This window comes from Sander vitreus, chromosome 8 (assembly GCF_031162955.1).
Source record: "Sander vitreus isolate 19-12246 chromosome 8, sanVit1, whole genome shotgun sequence".
NCBI lineage: Eukaryota > Metazoa > Chordata > Actinopteri > Perciformes > Percidae > Sander > Sander vitreus.
This window is the reverse complement of record NC_135862.1, coordinates 32,854,751-32,876,227: the sequence shown is the minus strand read 5'-3', so window position 1 is coordinate 32,876,227 and position 21,477 is coordinate 32,854,751. Positions and strand designations below refer to the sequence as shown.

General features: G+C 40.8%; 1 protein-coding gene across 1 annotated transcript in view; it reads right to left on the bottom strand.

Annotated features, from left to right (window-relative positions):
• cdh13 (cadherin 13, H-cadherin (heart)) overlaps positions 1-21,477 on the bottom strand; it is a 434,001-nt gene that overhangs the window by 301,871 nt on the left and 110,653 nt on the right. The window contains exon 2 of the mRNA XM_078257870.1: positions 14,910-15,030. Coding sequence (XP_078113996.1) covers positions 14,910-15,030 — 121 coding nt within the window. The remainder of the gene's footprint in view (positions 1-14,909; positions 15,031-21,477) is intronic.

Sequence of the window (21,477 nt, the reverse complement as noted above, 5' to 3'; positions counted from 1 at the left end):
TTTGAAAATTAAACCATTTAAACCTATTCTGATATAACCTCTAAATACAATTATGCACCTGAAAATGAGCATAATATGAGCACTTTAACATTTAACCTGCTGTTTATCATGTATCATTTCCACATTGGCCACATAGACCAATATCACACAATGTGGGCCTGTGCATCCGTATGGGAGAATGCACATGATTAAATGGGATACCAGATGGCACCAAGATAAGACATGTAAATATATGTGTGCGTGTGTGTGTTTGTGTGGCTTCAATTATACATATTTCCTGAGCAGCTAAAAATACCAGTGCACCTGTAGCATATGTGCAAATAAGGTCATGGGAGTTTTAAAAGGTCAATTCCGGCAAAGCAGAGGAGGGGATATTTGCCAACCCATTTAACGTTCAAGCAGAAAAGAAAAAAAAAAACGTCATGCCAACTGCAGTAACACCCAAACCTGTCAATCAAGCAGCTTGGCATACACACACACATACACAAACACACATAAGCATGAGCGCACACGTACAGCCCAACACACACAAATCCATAAGTAAAGGTAATTTCACACACACGTCGACATCCACCAACGTACAGGCACCCAGCAAGGCATTCAAGCATTCAGGCAGATCGATGGGCTTTCAGGAAGCCAGTTACACTCAGGTTGAGCCCCTGAGGCTCTGGCCAAGTTACTCAGCACTTTCCCTGGCCACTCAAGAGGAGCCATGCTGGGCTCTGGGCCAAGAGCCAAAGAAAGTAGCATACGGCTGAGAACTAAACTTTTGACACAAAGTTATTCTGTCATTTCTGTGACAGCAGCTATCATTACCTCCTCAGAGAGTGAGTTCACAGTTCACTTGAAATGTCTGGACTGAAGGTCTTGTTGAGGTGTAGCCTTTGTTGGTGCAGTCAAAAGTGCACTGTCAAGGATTTGGGGGTTTGAAAGCTAACCCGTCTTCATTACAACTACACAGTAAGTGTAGTTTAAGATGCTGTGCTTTTCTGTTCCCCTGAATCGTTATTTCTGTTATGCCCTCTTTAAATATATAACAGTGCCTGCATTTACACCTCTCATCGAACCAAATGGTATTCCAGACTCTTTAATTTGATGAGCAAACCTTAAAGCTACATTGCGTAAGAATTACTCCCATCTAGCGTTGAGATCATATATCGCAATCAACTCTCTCTCGCCACGCAGTATTGCAGCTACGGTAGCCTTCACGCTTCAAAAAGCGAAGGTGTAGGTTCATGCGTTCTCTTAATACATCCATGAGTTCATGTCGGAGAGTGGCGTGGACGCGCGCGTCACACCACGAGCGGGCACGCGCGCCACCCGACGGAAAGGAGAGAGAAAGAAAAGGAGACTGCAGCGGTACGGAGGATAATTAACTAGTTGGGATTTGGTGTGTGCGTCCAAAGCAGCTCCAATGTTCACTCTTTTTTTCTGATGACGCCGGTCTCTTGCTCTTTTCAATATCCGTATTCTTTTTCTGGGTGAAGAAGAAGACTCCTGTTCCTGAAATCTAGATTTTTAATACTTGTGGTCCTCCATGTTTCCTTCTTCACACTTGCCGGGGCCGGGAAGCGACGATACCCATTAGCAGCAGCTGTGAGTCGAAAACGCGAAAGGCGGAGCAGTATGTCCTGTATGTCCCTTACTGGCTAACGTATTTCAAGATGGAGCATGAATATGGAGCGTCTACCCCAGTTCATGCAAGCGCAAATATAAAATTCCAAGCTAATAGAAATACTTGAAATTGATGGTGGTGGTCAATATTCATTAAAAAGGACAAGTTTGTGAAGGGCAATACAGATTTTGATAATGAACAACTACAAACATTACACACTGGGGCTTTAAAGGCATGTCTCACAAACGAAACCATGAGGCACAATCCAAACTCCTTTCTGCGAAAAGCACAAAAAAAGTGTTTCAGAGGTGTATTATTTTTAGATAGATAGATTAGATAGACTTTTTTTGATCCCAAATTGGGAAATGTAAGTGCTACAGCAGCGAAATATCAGACACACAGCTGTAGGAATGATTTCTTGTAGCGGTCAGCCTTTAGGAGCCTTTTATTAGATAGATATTTTCTAAAGTACGACTAAAGCAAGCAACATGTTTCACCAAAAATAACTTTATTGGGGATGCACCCAGAGGAGAGAGGACCGACAGAGATGGAGGTGGAAGGAGGAACGGAGGCTGGGGAAGTTTGAGCTTGTTGTGGGAATACACTTTTCTTTTTTTATTTTCTTTTTTTGACAGGCTATTCCTTTGTTCGGTCGTCTGATTTGCTCTTATATGAGATATGAAGCATGAAGTATAGCTGAGGAAAAACTGAAAAGAGTCTCTAAATAATTTAATACATTAACCATGAAAACAACATAATTTATAACTGACCACTTTCGTTCCATTGTTTATAAGTTACTTGACATGTTTTTAATTGAGTTTTAAAGATAATCTGTATATATCACCTTTTATGTCACGGAAAACCATGGTAACAATGGTCTTTCAGTTTTTAACCCTGCTAACTTCTGACTTTAACTTAATACAAATACAAAACTGTCGCTGGTTGAACACGTACAGATATAAATACAGATTTGTTACTGAGGATAAACACAGAATATTGACACAATGTGTCACCCCATGCACTGGGGGGGGGGGAGGGGGGCCAACGCACAGGCATACAAATTAGGGAGAGATAAAAAGGATCTCGAAAGGATGTCAAATTTAGTGTGGTGACATCCCCTTTTTTCAGTACGATTATTAAGCAGGTTATTAAGTAGGTTAGGTTTGACCCAAATGAACAAGACAGCATTTCTAATTCTGAATGGGACCCGTCTTCTATTTGAAAATAGAACACCCAGGGATTGGCTGGGTGCACATGTTTGTGGTCTTATCATGAGGGAACAGGTATTCTAAAATAACACAAAACAGCTGCCTATGTGACTAAAACACCTTGTTTTTATTTTCCAGCTCATAATAAGAATAATACTGTTTGTAGTGCAAAGGAAATAAAATACACAAGGAATGCATGGAGAGGGGGCTATGAAATAATGAGGCGCAGACACTGATGGTTTGTTTGTGACGATGAAAGAAAGAGAACTACGGCTCGTTTGATGGCTGCCCTCTGCAGCTGCTGCTGACGAAAGCCATGTTTATAGACTATAAACATAACTCCAAATGGAGGAAACAACCGCATGCAGCCACACACACACACACACACCTAGTTTTACAATCGCAAACTCACACACAAAGGCACACAGTCATTACCTACAACAGACCGTGTAAATACAGAGCTAGAGAACATTTACTGCCGGTGATAAAATGACAACCCTCATTATCTAATGCGATGAAATCAGCTTGATGATCTTAAAGGACACAAAACAATTACACCACTTTCAGAATATAAAGTATTAGACAAGTGACACCCTAATGAGATGATCAAATTGAGTATACCAAATAACTGAACCCTCTCGTATAATTATTCTACAAGAGCTTGCTAGCTGACACTAGTTAGCCCATATATGTTACTGAAGCATTATTATGGAACCCATGCAATTTCTAGGCAAGACCCGCCCTTCAGTAGCATTCACACACAACTATTGGCCAGGAGTCCATGCTTACGCGAGGTAACGTAACCCAATTTTTTCAGGTCCTATCCCCTGACCAATCGGCTATCCTAACCTTAACCACTCGAGGTCAATGCCTAACCCCAACCAATCGGGCTGATTCGTAGGGCGGGACTTGCCTAGAAGTTACGCTGGAGCCATAATAACGCGTTACTGAAAAGTAGCACATTTATTAAAAATCTAATTTCAAAATTAGGAACAAATGATCCACTCTCTTTGACATTACCTCACCTTCCGTTGTGTGAACTGGATGCAGCGTTTTTCTGTTCCATTTGTTTTCGGGGTTCATGTGCTTTTCATTTAGCATCGTTTCGATATTTGCAGCGTGTTTATGTATTTGGTTTTGTTGTGTGTATTTGCAGTGCGTTTGCCCCTGTCGGCCACTGTAATTCATAGCTTTTATAAAAAAGACTTTTCTTAACTACACTGTGGGTGTACCAGGGGGTCTTGGGTTTAAAAGGTTAACAGAAATTGCAATGCATGCAAGCAAAAATAGATTGTTAAGGTTGTAATAAACAATGAGCATTGAAATGATTATTAAGCACTCTGAATTAGTCATCGAATACAATTCCTGAACTTTTAGCTTTTTTATATATCTTCAAATATGTTATCTGAGGCCAACCACTCCCTCTGGATGAAATTACAATGTACCCATTATTTTTTTCTAATGCTAAAGTATCAAACCGCCTGTTAAAAGGAACCAGCATACAGGAAATTACATCTACTCTGTTGTGAGTTTAAAGTCAAGTCGACATAGCAGCCAAACAGTGGAACTGCAACTTCCGTGTCCATCACGTGATGCCATGGGGCCCAAAAAGACGTTATCCCATAGACAATCAGTTTGATCCATTTGGGCCGATAACATTTAGAAAGTCTAGAAGAGCCGCATGACTAAATAATTTAAAGGATTTTTTTTTTATAAATCCATGGGAAGGCCCCCCAGCGCCCCATTCGATTGGTGAATGTGCCACTGCTGATGAAGCATGAACGGAGCAGCTAATACAAATCTACAAAATGTTTCGGAGCAGCTTCCCAGCTGATGCAAACTGCTCTGATTGATCATTTCAGTCCATCACTTTCTTTCCTAATCAAGATGTGCCAACCTCTGGTCAGAATAATGTAATATTAATCTTGATAGTTTATATCTGCTTGCCAAAACCTGCTCCCTAAAGTCCTTCAAAGCTGCAATTAAAAACATCAGGTTACTAATTGATGAACACGCTCTTGGTGAAGAGCCTGCCTTGAATTAAACATGTGGAGTTTTTTCTCCATTCCAGGAGTGCTGTGAATGATGTTTTGTTAGACCCACTAGCAGATGTACTGCAATTTGCATCAGAAATGTAAATTTCTTCCCTGTTAAGTAGGTTAGGCAGAGACGACACACGAGTACAAGAAGGAAGCAAGAGTGATCTTCTTCGGGGGAGCGAGATGGAAAGAGAAAGTGAAAGAGACAGAGGATGGAAACAGAAGAGACAGCGGTAGAGAGAGAGAGAGAGAGAGAGAGAGAGAGAGAGAGAGAGAGAGAGAGAGAGATATAGTATAGCAAACGATTTCCAATTGCACCATGATTGCAGATTGGGTCTTGGCACTACTGTCCCTGTGCCCCTGATGCCTCTCAGGGCTGCTGGTGCCAGTGGACCAAGATGCCAATTCACAGATAACAGCAGGTGCGCTGACATATCCATCCGGATGTCATACAAATCGAAAAACCTTCCCCTCATTTTGTATTTAATTATGAGGTTCAAATACTTCATTTTGGTTGACGTTTTACGCACTTATTTGTGAGGGATTAGCTTGTCTGCTGGAATCTTAACGAGCACGCTTTTTGATGCTCTGAAAATATTTACTACAGTGTTGTGAAATTGCTTTCCAAGATCATGTACCACCTTTTTTAGTCCAAACGCCCGCATGCCCGCATGCCGCACGCTTCAAACATTTTGTTATGAGTGCATGAAGTTAGTTGTGTGGATTACATACATGGATACATTAGACGGTAGATTGTGCATGCCAGTTAGCTTCACAGAAGCTTTAACAAGAATAGGGCTTCGGGTTTTTTTATTAAAAATTATTCAAAAGCCAGGGACTTAATCAACATGAACTTATGACCCGCCCTTACTGGGAATTCCTCATTCATTCAGTGTGGCTAGCGTGCAGCCCCGAACATATAATCAACTGAAAATACCCTTTAGCATCAATAAAGTCACCTAATGTAGTTCATCTAGTCCCATTGTCAATCATAAGCTGATGTTGTGCCTTGTTGCTCTTGACTCCATGTCCTTTTTTCCTGACGAGAAATTGACTAATAAAATCTGCTATTATCAATGTTCCTGTAGCCTATTAATTAACAATGGATCAAATGACTATGTGTATGTGAAAGGTTTTGCTCGCAGTGACGAACCCACAGACAATTGTCACTAATTATTACCCAACTCTGGTTTTGTGGCCCGCAACTTACTTACTGTAGCATCGTTTTTTGGCCACAGCAGGCAGATGTTTTAAATGAAAAGCTCTAAAAACACACTCTGGGATACCTCCTCTGCACCAAAGAGAAAAAAGGGTTAGAGAGTAGCAGTAAACATGGTGGAAGATTAAGCCGCTGAGAGACATATATTTCCCTCGGAAGTTAAAGGTGCAGTAGGTAAGACTTATAAAACTAACTTTCTGTCATATTTGCTGAAACTGACCCTATGTTCCAGTAGAACTACATGAAGCAGGTCATTTAAAAAAAAATAATCTGGCTCCTCTGGCTCCACCTACAGCCTGTAGTGTGATTTACAAAAATCCACCACTCCCTGTTCAGATGCACCAATCAGGGCCGGGGGGTGTCTAACTGCATGTCAATCACTGCTCATGTACATGCATTCATTCTCCCTTGTGGGGGGAGGGGCTTAATAGACCGTTTTGGGCTTTAGCGGAAAGGGGGGAGGGACTGAGAAGGTGTTGATGTTCACATTGTTTGGCTAAGTCCTGGATCTTGACAATCCTACCAACGGCACCTTTAATAGAGAGCAAAACAGAACTAAAAAGAGAGTGAATATTGGACTTTTATTCACAAGGTTTGCAAGCAAGTTCTCCATATCAACTTTAAAGATGATGCCAGTGTTGTGTGCACAGCTTGTTCCCACAGCTTCCAAGTAGCCAACTAATCTGTGACGTGTGATTGCAGGTGTATCGGAGAGTTTGCGTTTATTAAAACTTAGGTTTAGTTTTAGCCATCATTTTCAACAAGTTTGATGATTATGTAAACCACTTTACGTGGAGGTAAAACCAACAGTGACTGCACCCATAATGTCGGGAATAATATCTTTGTATGTGTACAACTCAGGGATGCACAGTCGGTCAAAGTGGAACCAGTTAACGGTTTGGATAATAATGTTAAAGTTCACATTCATTACTCTTCCAAATAAGTTTAGAACTTACATGACTGTCTGACCACTTGCGTTTCTTTCCCTTTGAGATTTTCCATCATGTTCCCAAATGTAAGCAATTAACTTGGTGAGAATAGAAATTGATGGCCAAAACAACAATGTTGCTTTTTGTTTTTTGGTCAGGATTTGTTACCACTTCAGTTACACTCTCTCTCCTCTCTGTCCTCTCCACTACCATTTACTCTCCTCTTTCTGCAACATCAATCCCTCTTTCTCTCACCACAGCCCTCCTAACTTCTATCTACCAGCAGCTTCCAGTCACTTGACCCACATAGGCTCGACTGTAGCAGTTAGCCAGATCCACCAGGGACCCACCTGGATTCTGTCTATTGGTTCACTCCTTACCTGTTACAAATAAATACCATGGCCATGGAAAACATATTGTACATACAATGCTCAGATTCACAAACATAAGGTATATAGAAACACCCGCCCACACACTCACATACAAATGCACACACACACACACACACACACACACACACACACACACACACACACACACACGCACACACACACACTTGCATACCCCTACCAGTAATGGCCTTTCCTGTAATTACAGTCATTTGTCAAAAGCACACCTTGATTTATGGTCAAATTAAAAATACACCGGAAAAGAAGCTGCAGGTCCTGATGACTTGGGCTACAGAAGGTAATAAATGCTGCTCCATTACAGGCGTGAGAGTGGCATGATCAGGATGTGCACCCTGCCATGCAGAGAGAAGTGGGGCAGAACATCAATCCATCCCTCCCGCACTCTCTGGATGACAGAGTGGGTGTAGTAGGTGAATGCTTGAGGTGGCAATGAGTGAGGTGGTGGTAGTGGTGGGTTCAGGGTATGCAAGGGAGCTTATATTGCCAACATTAGTAAGTAGGGCACCAATGTGTGGGACTCAGCTTTTCCTAACTCACAATACAGGTTGTCTGTTTATAGCCTTTCTCTTTCTCCATGCAGGGAATCTCCGTTATAATTGAATTTGTTTTTACTTTAGTTTATGCAAATGCCACAAGACAAAAACACTTAGCTATAGGCCCCGAAACACAATGGCATTTTACTGAGCTACACCAATAAACAGGTATATAAAATATGCTCTCATTGTGCTAGCTGGTAGATATAATACAATGTTTTACTGGAGAGCATCGGATAGCTGCATGTCTAAAGTAACAGCAGGGAAATAATGAGCTACTCAATGACATTGCATAAGGGTTAAGGGGATGGATGGGTTCGATAACAGAATGCAGTGAGTAATACATTATAAACAGATGAGAGAGCTGTTCCATTTGTCCAATTTATCTAAAACCACTAGGCTATATCCGAATTCAAGCACTTTTAAATTGCCTCGATGATAAAGTCGGAGGCAACACGAGCAATAGACAAGAAGCGTGCCAACAAGGAGGTCTTTCTGAGCGTAGTGCAGTTAATATGCCTCGGGCCTAGTGCCAGCCAGGAGAGTCCACACACTGCTCCCGAACACGAAGCGGAGGTCTTACTGCTCGCAATGCCAAGCCTGGAGGCCTGTGTATATTTTTTAAAGTCACATCTTATGGAATGCTTAATTAAGGGATGTGAGTGATGCTACAGAGAATGCTAAAGGCTGCAATGTTTTTAGGAGTAATCATGTTTGGTGGTGGGATTGTAGAACAGCCACACAGAGCCATGGTCTTGCTCTGCAGGGTACAGATAAGGTGGCTCTCCTCATTTCTTTTTCACATTTTTATTGGCTTTCGGCATCGTATGCCCTATAGCTTCCCAGTACACCATAGAATTCGAACCGTGGTTTCACATAAGGTTTTCATAAATTAACAGAACATAACGTCTTCGGCATGTTGGCAATAAATGCTCATGAACAAGTTCACTTTCTGCACACTAACTGCATTACGGATATTATGAAGTGCCATTATTTCTGACAGCCTGCCAGGTTGGTGACAGCAAACTGCATCAACTTTACTGCCACGTCTGAGAAGGCAGCAGCAAGGCAAGAAACAAACAGCTTGCAAAACTAAGGTGAGCTATAACACCATCTCAGAATCAATACATCTCGTTGTATTTCTCCGCATCATGGCAGAACCCACTGAGAGAAAGAACACATAAAGTAACTTTTTCAGAACCTAATTTATCCTTTCAGTAAATGTCATTCACCACCTGGCCTCCCTAATGCGTCTCGACCCTGTGGAGACGTCGTTTGGTATGTGAAACACTCTCAAGAAACATTTCTTTTTGTAAAATGTATGAAGGTGAAGCCTGCATTTGAAATCCTCCTTTCATTTTAAGACATGGTTCTTTTAGAAAAACTAAGTAACTAAGAAACTAACTAAGTAACTAGTCTGTTGACTGTGCATCGACAGAATGTGTTGTCTCGCTGCAGTGGTTGCTGTTGCATTGAAACAGAGAAAGCCGTTGATTTGACAGCATTGCATATTAATCGAATAAAAGACTATATATACACTGTTATTTCCTATATTGGAGTCCATTTTTCATTTTATTCATTAGTCAGCAAAAAATGGCAGTCCTCCCCATCGGGTTAAATATCTCTTACACCTTTGTGAACTCAACTCCTTTGCGAAAAAGCAATTTCCAGGCTTCTCGTTTTTTTTTTTATTCATTGCTGCTTTGTTTACAAGGGTTTTCAAATTGAGCTGTAGGCTCTAGGTGATGTGAGGTTAATTGTGTAACACTTCAATCTAGCAGTGCAGATGTACAGGTTTTGGTGTTTTTGTGTAATCCTTCAAATCACGTCCAGATATTTGGTTTAAAAGTGATTTGACATGACAAACATTGAATGTGTCAGGGGCAAAACAAGAAGTGGATGAATGGTTAACCTCAAACGAGCATTAGGTCAGTTTCACTGATTGAAATCAGACACAATCGACAGAACACACAAATCACACAATCTAGCAGTGGTAGAAATGGAGCAAACCATTTCCCGCAAATGAAAAGACGTGTCCGTACGCAGCGTTGGGCAAGTTACTTTTAAAAAGTAATTAGTTACAGTTACTAGTTACTGCTTCCAAAAAGTAACTAAATTAGTGATTCAGTTACAAATTATGAAAGTAACTAGTTACTTCAGAAAGTAACTATTGCGTTACTTTCAAGGACATTTTCAAATGCTCAAATGTGACCCCACCTCCACATCCCCCTCTTTAATGGAACTTAAAATACATGTGCATGGTCAATTATTGATGATAAATCTGAATATTATAATGAAATGGACACTTAATACAGTACATTAACAGAAACAATGTACACAAATCTAAACTATTTTAATGTTGCTATGGGACAAAGTGAGACTAGCCTCCAATCAAATGCCATGTATGTAGATATTATGTTTATATAGTGGATCGATACAAATAACACAACACCTCAACAGGCCACAACTGGGCAAAATTAAAAGACACTTGTTAATCACTATACCAAAAATAAATAACAAATATATACACTCTTTGTAGTGCAAATAACGTATGTGGCCTGATCTTTATACTTGTGCGCTGGTGTGCGCGTCGAGCCGGCATGTGTGTGTGTGTGTGTGTGTGTGGGGGGAGTAGGTGATAGAGCGAGGGAGAAGTGAGAGAGGGACAGCGATTAGCTTTGGAGCGAGCAGCGACTCTAGAGTCATATAGTGAGAGAAACAAAGTGTCTCCCCTGTTCTTTCTGACCACGGTGGAAAATCTGTAGCAGGAGAAGTTAACCCTCTCCTTGATTTCATAACGCCATACCTGTCTCTCTCTCGTTAACTGACTCGCTGGTGTTGTTCCCTGTGTGTCTGACTATGCGTGCTTTCGAACACCCGCCCAACTCTACCTCTGATTGGCTAACCATGACATTTTAGTCAACCTCAGCCAATCGTCAGCATGTATGCGCTTGCGTCGTGCACTGCCCACTAACCAAGGAAGAAGAGTAAAAAAAAAGGTATTTGCCTCTCGGCTCAGACTCAGAGATCTAGTTGGTCTGATGAAAAAAAACAGCTTCAAATATAGTAAGGCGCCGCATTTTTTGCCAGTAACGGTAACAACGTTATTAAGATGGGAAGAGTAATCAAATAAATTACTCGTTACTGAAAAAAGTAACGCCCTTAGTAACGCCGGAGGAGAACTGGAGTGAATGGAGGAAGAAACAAAACAGAAAGACAAGTAGAAAAACCAGGACCAGAGAGAGGAAATATTCATGATGGAGTGGCAAACAGAACAAGAGGAGCAGGAGTGGGAAAGCTGGAGAAAGAGTGAATGTTTGCACACTGTACAATACGTGCGTGCGCTGGCTTCTTGGATACGGCCATTAGACGAGATGGATGTCCTTGAACCCCGGTCTGCGCCAACAGGTATCTCTCGCTAACAGACCGCCCCTCCAATGGTAATTACACAGGGAGGTCTACAGCAGGTGGCACAGGGCTGAGCAGAATTTACATAAATCTGCATGTGTCACTGGGCCTGGCTGGAGCCTCTGGCACTCAGTGTGAATCATGCTCACACTCAGCAGACAATTTGTTCAAATTTAACTAAATGGATGGAAGGTAAAATAGTATCAACACTCAATCTGAAATCCATACATATTGCTGAATGCACTGAACTATGTGTGGCTTTCCCTTTTCCATTTCCTTTTAAATCACACACATACAAGCAAACATATGGACAAAACAGACCCACTGACATGTACACATGTTATATCACTTTGATCACTGTTAGGAAACTACCTACACATATTTCAAGCTGAATGCTGAAATCATGTGCCTTATTTGTACTTTTATATGTTGATTTTTCGACGTGCCGGTACCTGCTGAGGCATTTTGAAAAGTGCAAGTGCTTTGAATTTTTAAGAGACACTATGATCAAAAACGTATAGCATTTATGTTACTGTGCAGTTATGTGCAGCTGTAAACAAACAACAACACAACACACACATTTTACAGTATGCATGCAAGCGTTCATCTTTGTGTGTCTCCTGAATATCCCTTCTAAGCATGCACATATATTTATGTTTGTTTGTGTGCGTGTGAGTTAAGTGCATTGTATGTGAACACTGGCATGCCTATGCTTCTGTCCATGACTTGTGAGCAGCGGGACCCCCCCATGGTGAGAGGTGTTTCTGCTGACAGGAGCATATTCAAGGTAATAGAACCACTCTGGTCCCAGAGCAGAGCACTAAAGCAGAACTGAGTTCTGTCTCCTACTACACGCGCCACTGAACCTCCAGATGACAAAATGCATCACTGGCTGACCGAATCAAACATAATAAAGCAGGAAAAAGAGGATTGAAGGAGAAAATGCTCAGATTTGTCATATTTCGCTGTCTAGGTAGGAAACTATGTGTTTTCAGTTGGAAAAGCTGACTTTCAGTGGAGTGCCACTTTAAAAATAAATAAATAAAGGCTGTGCCATACAAGAACACCTCTACAGGCACTGCATGACACTCCAGCCATGAAGCCAAGGAAGTAAATGTGTTACTCCTGTGTATATAGATACAGCACATTGTGTGCGTGTCATTAAAACAAAAAAAGGTAATGGTATTCCTCCAATGTAGCCTCGTAATGTGGAGAGTAACACAGTGGGATGATGAAATAAATGAAGTGGCTGAATAATGAGCGGGGAATGAAAACAAGCTGCACAATAAATGACAGACTGCATTAACAAACTATCAATTATTACTATTTGAATTTACATATTTCCATTGTATTTCATCACATCGCACACGTAAAACTAACAAACTCCGTGCAAAAGTGAATTAATTATTGAGCATTTGAATCGGTGAAAAGGTCCTCCGCTTTAAAACTACAGTTAGCTGACTGCACCTTGACAATCTCTGTGGAGAGACGTGCCAGCGGCTATAAACACAACCCCAGAGGAGCTGACTGCTAGCCAGCAGACATTATTGCTGATCTCTATGGAGATGAAGTGAAGCTGTGCAGGTAGGCATTGCCGGAAGGTACCAGAGGAGCAGATTGGACCAATAAGTTTTGGCAGCAATATGGAGTTGAGATTGGACTTCTGTGGACTGAGTTTCGCAATGCAGGAGTCTGGGGAATGGGACCGGCAACTGCAGTCAGTAAGGGGGGGGCAAGGCTGCTTCCCGACTTGCTAAGAAATGGAACTGAGCCTCCACAACAGCGACCACTCTGCAATGAACCTCCATAACCTTCCTCTCAACTTCCTCTCAATCCTTTAACGGTTTGATTATGAACCTGCTGAGATCAAACACATATTTCTGCATACAAAAAAATAAAATAAAAATACAAGTCCTAGGCTCTTGGGGACTGAGTTCTCCGAAAGGCTAAGTCGACTCGAGCATGGTAACTGGTGTACCGGGACTTTAAAGCTGCAGCAAAATATATGCGCAAGGCAAACACACATGCATATGAGAACACAACACACGCACGCTTAACTGAACAGCCCTAAGCTGTCTTCAGGAAAGGAACAAAAGATGAAGGAAAAAAAAGAGAGACTTTTGTAAATTTTATCCAATCAAGGAGAATAATTTATTTGCAGACACAAATTATGTTGTTGTTGTTGTCGTCTTTGTGGGGCTAAGACTCAGCCTGTCCTATCTCTTGTTTGTAACAAGAATCCACATTAATTCTAATGAATGTGAAGAAAAAAAAAACCTATACACGCATGCACGCACGCACTCACGCACGCACGCTACATTGTACTGTACGATTGTATGTAAAAAATAAAGTTTTTTTCTTTCTCTTCTCTATTAATAACAGTAAACGTTAATTTACAAGCTGTCAAAACCAAACATTGTGTCTTACTTAATTAGTAACCTTCTCCCCTGTGCTAAACTAATAACTGTACGTTTGCTCATTCACCTCCTGAGCATGGGGGCCTCACTCACAGACCTGGGACCTGGGACAAGTTCGAGTCTCAGATTCTAGCGTTCGGGTAGACCGGTGAAGACCTCTAGAGCAGAGATCTTCAACAGGGGGTCCGGGACCCCTAGTGGGTCCTCAGAGTTGCTGCAGGGGGGCCACCAAATTATTGTATGATAGTTTAAAAAAAATAAAATTATATATATACAGTATATATATACAGTATATATATATATATATATATATATACATATATATATATATATATATGACAATGTACATTAACATGAATCCAACATCTTATTTGTTAAGATACATCTTTTTTTAATTTACACAACATTAACGATAGGCTTACTGGCCTATAGGTAAGGTAGCATCCACTTTTCCACATTTTAACATTAAAACATGATGTATAAATATATGAATATGTCAACAATTATTATTTTAACACCTTAGTATTATATGCACAATAAAAAGGTATATCTAAAGGCCCTCGGCAGCCCTACACGTTATTGGCCCAGTTTAATATGCAACTCAATTTTATACATTATATATAGTAAGGGGTCCCTGCTCCGTCTCCCTTTCAGCTGAGGAGTCCTTGGCCTAAACACGTTGAAGACCCCTAGAGTAAACTTTAAAGCTATAGTGCGTAGTTTCTGTCGCCCCCCATGAGGAACTCTAAGTAATGACAACTAAACTGTTGGCGCGTCCACATGATACAAGCCTTCCGTGATCGTGCACAGCCCCCACCCCTCCTCCACACAGTTGCTAGTAGCCAAGGAGGACACGGAGGATTAAAAAAACATGATGGACTCTTCTACTTAGTGAAGAAGTAATTATCTTCACTAAATTTTCTATACGCGAAACTCGCCGGACGACACCATTTTCTAAACACAGCCATACTGAGAAATCCAGAGAGAGTTGTGTGGAGCTGATAGTCTTCATTAGCTTTGTAGCAACTCATATGACAATGGCTTGAATGTAACGGACGTTCATTAATATCAAAAAGTCACGCACTAAAGCTTTAAAGCAAAGCACAAAAAGTTCACTGTGTGTGCACTGACCTTGTATAAGCGCCTGGCCTTTCTTGAAAGCTTCACTGTACGCCACCTGGTAGTGTTTGACCTGGAAGCCAGGTACACAGCCCTCATGGCCTCCATCCACTTGGCCCCCCACACGGGCAACCTGCAACACACAGAACAAAGGAAGAGGTCAAATCAATGCACATGAACACACGGTTTGTGAGCAGAAAAACCTGACACAGACAGGTGTTTTTTCATTAAAAAAAAGAATGTGTTCAATAGTTTCTCTTTTTTCTCTTAACACTGGGAAGGGAAAGTCAAGATGCAATTTCTTCTCTTTTTACAATTCAAATTGGACAGCTAAAAAGTTCCTTGACTTTTCATGACCCATGTTCTCTTCAAATTACATTTATTCAATTTAAAAAAAACTAATGCTGGAGAAAAAAGCACTTTAACCCCTTTTGAAAAACAAAGGGTGTTCCCATAGAAACGGACTGTTATAGTGTGGTTTCAAGTGATTCTCAGAGAGGAGAATGGTAGGAATGGTAACAGCAGATACACAGCGGTTGCAGTTGAGTTCCGTCTTTGAGTAGTAAATAATAATGTGAATAAATTAATTTAGCTGCGTGTATTTTGTTTTAACAAGTCATTAAAAATGAACGCATGTTATTCATGTGCAAGTTCACTTACAGTCAACCGGAAAAGATAGCAAGGATGATTGCATGCACTGTGGTCAATTCTCAAGAAAATGTACAATACATTACATTTACTTCAGATGTAAAGCTTACGTAATCTGTCAGACTAAGTTTGGGTCAAAAATATGGTAGCTTACAGTTCTAATTCCAGGCTGAAACTTAGACTAAACGTAGCCTACTCCAAAAGGGAAGGGAGATTTATTGCTTTTATGTTACAGGAATTGATTGACAGAACTGGGACAGATTTCATGTCCAAAATATATATAATATATGTTACAGTTACTTTAAAACACGACGGCACAAGAGTGCATGTTGGCATAACTAACACGTTTTTATTTGGCTAACCAAGGTAATAGCATAACCGCCCACAGCCGCAAAGCCATTACCTTGCACAGCAGCTAGATTCTCGCGAGATCATGAGATCACAAGATAACGAGCGAACAGTGGAATCACATATTACTCAAAAACGATCTTGTCCGGCTTTAAGTAATGCCCTTGTGTCTGAACTACCAGCTAACTGAACTAATCAGTGTCCAGCGAGGAGCCACTGGCAGCTACGGGCATGGTTTAGGTGTGTGTGACAGCAGCGACTGTTTGTCTTTGTCTTGTCTGTTCTGTTCAAAACAACAATGGTGGACATAATAGACAGATCATTAAATCACCTGCCAGATATAGTGCCTGCCCTTTTCCAAACAGTTTCCAATGACTTCTCAGATGGTTCTGTGTAACAAACCATCTAGAGCGTCAGGTTAGCAAAGCCACGGAGCTTAAACAATCCCCCATAACTCACCAGCTGCCCAATCCCAAATAAAGTTTTTAAAAAAAAACCCAGTCTCAGGTACGGATGTGTGCGTTTTGTGCCTCGGGCTTCTCAGTTAACTCTTTTAGATTAAATAATCTCTATTGTAGACCAGGCTGCCAAGTAAAAAACTCCCCACTCTGTGTGGGCGTTCGGCCCCAAAACAGCCAAACAATGGTGGTGGCTGTGTGGGTTAATATGTTTGTAGGTTTATCAGACAACAACATACTGCATAGTGGTTTAAAGTAGTGTGAGTCACTGTTATCACAGTGAGAATCATTTGTTCTTGCATGCATCTGATTGATTACAGACTGGATGCAACTGCTCTGTTCATGCTGCAACTCTTAGGTTGGCGTCAGTGCAACATGCTAGTTAGTGTAACTCGATATTAAAGCACTTTCACACTTTTTTTGAAAGACAATGTTTGGTTTTGTATCCAGTAACCCTTGTGTCTCACCAGAGCACCTTTTTTACATGAAGAAAATGACGAGCTTGAAGGACGAGTGGCGCTGCGTCAATCCTGTTTATAGTGAATTTAAGTGCTTTAACACAAGCCTCATGACTGCCAGCATTGGCTGGAGTAAGGACAGTCGTCTTAAGGAGAGCGTTTTCCATAGTGAGAAGCCTCGCTGCTATTATCAGCGAACAGGGGGTCAAGAGATAGGTAACCTCAAACTCTTTGTGTATTGGCAATAGCTGCTATTTAGCATAATTACACTATTTAAAGAACCACTTTAGAATGTAATAATAAGTTTTTGTTAAAATATGGTAGGATCCAAACAGAAAATGAGCACGCGAAAATAAATAAAATACCAATGAAGGTAGAAGATTAAAAGACTAAAAACCCAAAGTTACAAACATGAGACAAAAGCTAGTTTAAATGAAAAGTGTGTCTTTTTAAAAGCATCAACCGAGACTGCAGAACGTAAGTTAATAGGAAGGACGTTCCACAGAGTCGGAGCTACCACTTCAAAAGGAACGGTCACCTTTAGTATTCAAACGAGTGCGTGGGACCACCAGTAATCCCTGGTTAGAAGACTTGAGGGACCTGTTGGTAGTGTACGGATGGAGCAGGTCCGCGATATAAACAGGTGCCAGACCATGCAAGGCCTTATATGTCAGAACAAGAATTTTAAATTGGATGCTAAACTTGATCGGAAGCCAATGTCTTTTAAGGATAAAATAGGAGTGATGTGCGACATCCTGGTGAACCTGGTCAACAGCCTTGCAGCAGAGTTCTGGACCAGTTATAGACGGTCCTGGGATGACTTGCTGAGGCAGGTGAAAACGGAGTTGCAGTAATCAGGCCGGGATGATATAAAACCATGAATGATCATCTCAAGCTCAGATTGTGAAACAACAGCTCTAAGTTTAGCAATGTTTCTCAGTTGAAGGAACCATGTGCAGGATAGTGATTTCATATGTTGATCAAGAAACATATTATGATCAAATATAACACCCAGATTTCAGAGTTTGGACTGTATAGACCTTTTTCACAGCAGACATGTTGACATGTCATAGTAGGAAAAGCACAGGTGTATTCAAACCCATTAATGATGGCTGCATTCCACTTAGGAGAGGCCCTGGTATTGTTCATGCTGACTCACTGAAATAGCTTACTGGGACACTTGATGGAATGGAGCCATCGTTTTTTCAATTTCAGCTGTGCTTTTCCTACTTTGACAAGTCAAAATGTCTGCCGTGAAAAAGGTCCATAGCTGAATAAAGGACCCCAAAAGCTGAACAACCTTGGAGGCTGTAGTATCCAGAGCAATAATAAGGAAGCAGAGTTACAATAAGCAAGCAGAATTACGTATGTTGCAGAAATTGACAGACATGCTACAGATGCAGCTCGGAAACAGCAAACTTTTAATGATTTGAGCACACCTAACAAACCCAAAGGATTTTCTGGAAGAAAAAAAAAACATCCAGCAGTATGTAGGTCAGCTTAGCATGTGTGCTGAGAAACCATTAGGCTAGTGAAACACTACAAAGAAGGAGAGAGTAAGTGAAGGTACCCACTGATCATTAACAGATCCATCAACATTATAAAAGGGTTTCCATATTGGACTGAAATCACAGGGAAAGGGTGGAGATGACAGATTGGAGGGGGATTTAATGCCTTTGTGATCACAGTCAAATTTCCGCCATCATAATGCCCTCTAGCTCTTCTCTAGCATTCCTCTAGTGATTGGGTAAAATGTCATGTGTAAATGTTGCATTTTGATCAGAAGAAGAAAAAGACATGAACATTCTGCAATCTACAATTAAACTATTTTTTTTTATAAAGACTCAAGCAACAATTGCTGGGTTATCCTCACACAGTAGGGGCTATAATTAGATACGTCATACGGTATGGCATACAAGATGCGTATCTGCCAAACTGAGCCATCTGTCAACCGGTGACATCCCACCTGCTCATCCTCATATCTCTTGATCCCCCCCTCTAGCAGCTCCCTCACACATATCAAGAGTGCTTAAATGAGGAAAATAATCAATTATTTCTGTCACAGAGCTATAACCATAGAATTAAAATGAGAGTAGAGCGGACATTCAAATCAACATAGCAGGAGGGTCAGAGTGGCGGACCATATTTATGTCTACCTTTGCCATTGCAAAGAACCATGACCATCGGAGCTGGCTAACTTACATATAAACAACAGGTTGTCACTCCCATCTCGTAAAATACGGACGCTTGGTCAGGTGCCTTTGTTGTTCTTATTGACACTAAAAGTCTCCTTTAGCGTCATATAACGCGTTTTAACTAAACGCGCTTGGTCGGGACTATTGACCCTTTTGACGCAGTTATGTTAAGGAAAAGGTCATGGGTGGGCTTACGTTTCCGTGACACGCGGGAAGAACGTGACGGTTGGGTTTAGGAAAAGGTCATGAGTGGGCTTACGCTTCTATAAGCCCGGTCTCCTGGATGAAAGTCCTTTGTTTTACCCATCGGCCACCTCAACCAACCTCCCTACGCGGAATTCCGGCCTTACATACTACTAAACCCCGTGTAGCTGCCTGCTCTCCCCGCTACGTTATACAAACACGCTGATGGACGCCTTTTTCGTCATGTGAGGTATTGCGACAAACAAGCAGTGAAGTAGTTACAAAGCGAGGAGAGAAGTCTTTGGTGCACTATGTTTGATTGATTGATTGATTTGATTTGATTGATTGCTGAATTTAATTGCTTCATATTTATATTGCTAAGTCATCAAGAAAACCCATTGACCTGTGCTGTCACCATAAGAACTAACAACAATCCCCATTTTCTCTTGAACAATTCTACTTTCATTCTTTTTCGATGGTTATAACACACTTACCTGAGGCCATATATATATATATGTAAGTACACCTATGGTAATGGCATTTAAACTACATTTTTACCAACTCCAATACATACGTTCAACTACCTTTTTAAAACGTTTTTTTTCTTCTTCTTTATTTTTTAATTTTGTAGTCTTTGTTGTGATTGTTGTGTCTTTTACTTCTCAGGGAGTACCAATGTAATTTTTTTATAATACTGTCAGACAGTGGTGCAATGACAATAAAGCATCTTATGTCATACACTTTTGTTATGTCTACTTTATAGCCAAGAAGGAGGAACCAGGCTTATGGAGGGCCACAAATATTTTTCTTTTTGGCTATGTCGGATTTGGATTTTCCCATGGTATCAGGTGCAGAAAGGCACTGACTAAGGATAGGCCCTTAAATACAGGTGACCTCCGCATTAAAACACAGGTGCTTTCTCAATTAGCTTCTAATAATGATAACTGGCTTCCAAAATAACTTTCATCACTTTCTAGAATCTCCCATACAGTTTAAAGAGACAGTCAACTTGGAAATCACTGAAAATCCTGTGCGTGCTTGTTAATAAAAAGCGGAAATGTCTTTCTTGGCTATTATTTTAAAAACTATCTCGTATGGAAATAAAGTAGCTACCCTGTTGACTTAACACAAGACATGTATGGTCACGTTAAATATATGTGGAGTTGTGAAAACATACAGTGTGAATGTATTTAACCTAGATGTATTTAAATATATAGTCTTAACTTCACGTGTTCCCCTAATAAAGAAGAAGATGAAGAAGTATCATTTTCATTTAGACAAGAGGAAATAATGTTTCAAGAAATCTTACCAAGATCGATATAGGAATCATCAATTACACACAGCACCAAATGTTTCTCATCCTCATGCACAAGAGCTGTGCAGAAATCACTCAAACCTGTCTTCTTTGTCAATAGGCTGTTTCAGTGTAAGACAAAGGACACTGTAGGGAGACTTTGCTAAGGCCCATTCACGTCACGTGTCTATTATTAGAGGGTAATTATCTTTATGTCAATATCACTAAAGTTTTCATTTAAAAACATGTTAACAGCTAATCAATCCATCAATCAATCAACATTTAAACGCTTTACAGCATCCAGCAGGTATCCAAAGTGCTTTACATCAAGAACCAAGAATATAACAATGACTATTCCATTATAATTTATTAGGAACTGATAAAAACTTAAACATCTTCCAGAGTTAATGGGAAACATCTAAATTATAGACAAAGTGAACAATTTCATTGGATTTGGAATGACAGTTATATGACACATCATGTCAGTTACAAGACTTTCACACGGCAGCGTCTAGGCTGTCTATGGAGATCTGTCTGCGTGATGAACTAGCTTTGGCAGACGTTCAGCTATAGAGGTCATTACATGTAATGTCCCTGCAAAGTAATCACTGCACCCAGGGGACTCTGTGCTTTTCCTGCAGGTGTCAAAATGGTAATTCAATTCTCTCACAAGGCTTCCTGACATGGTGGGATACAATGCTTGTTGGTCCATGAACTCGATCAAGTTGACTAAAAGGCCAGAAGCCTGTCGGCATGGCAAGGGTACATGAGACACACATGCAAATACAGGAAAAGACATTACCATATGCACGTACACACGTACAGGGGGATACCTGCAAACACACCACACACACTACACATATCTCTCAGCAGGACTCAACAACATGAACACCCATTTTCATGTCCATTAAGGCAGACATATTACAATCCAGCCCCAGTGAGTCACAGCAGGACAGCAAAAGCATTAAAGCAACGCAATGCTAATGACTATAATAA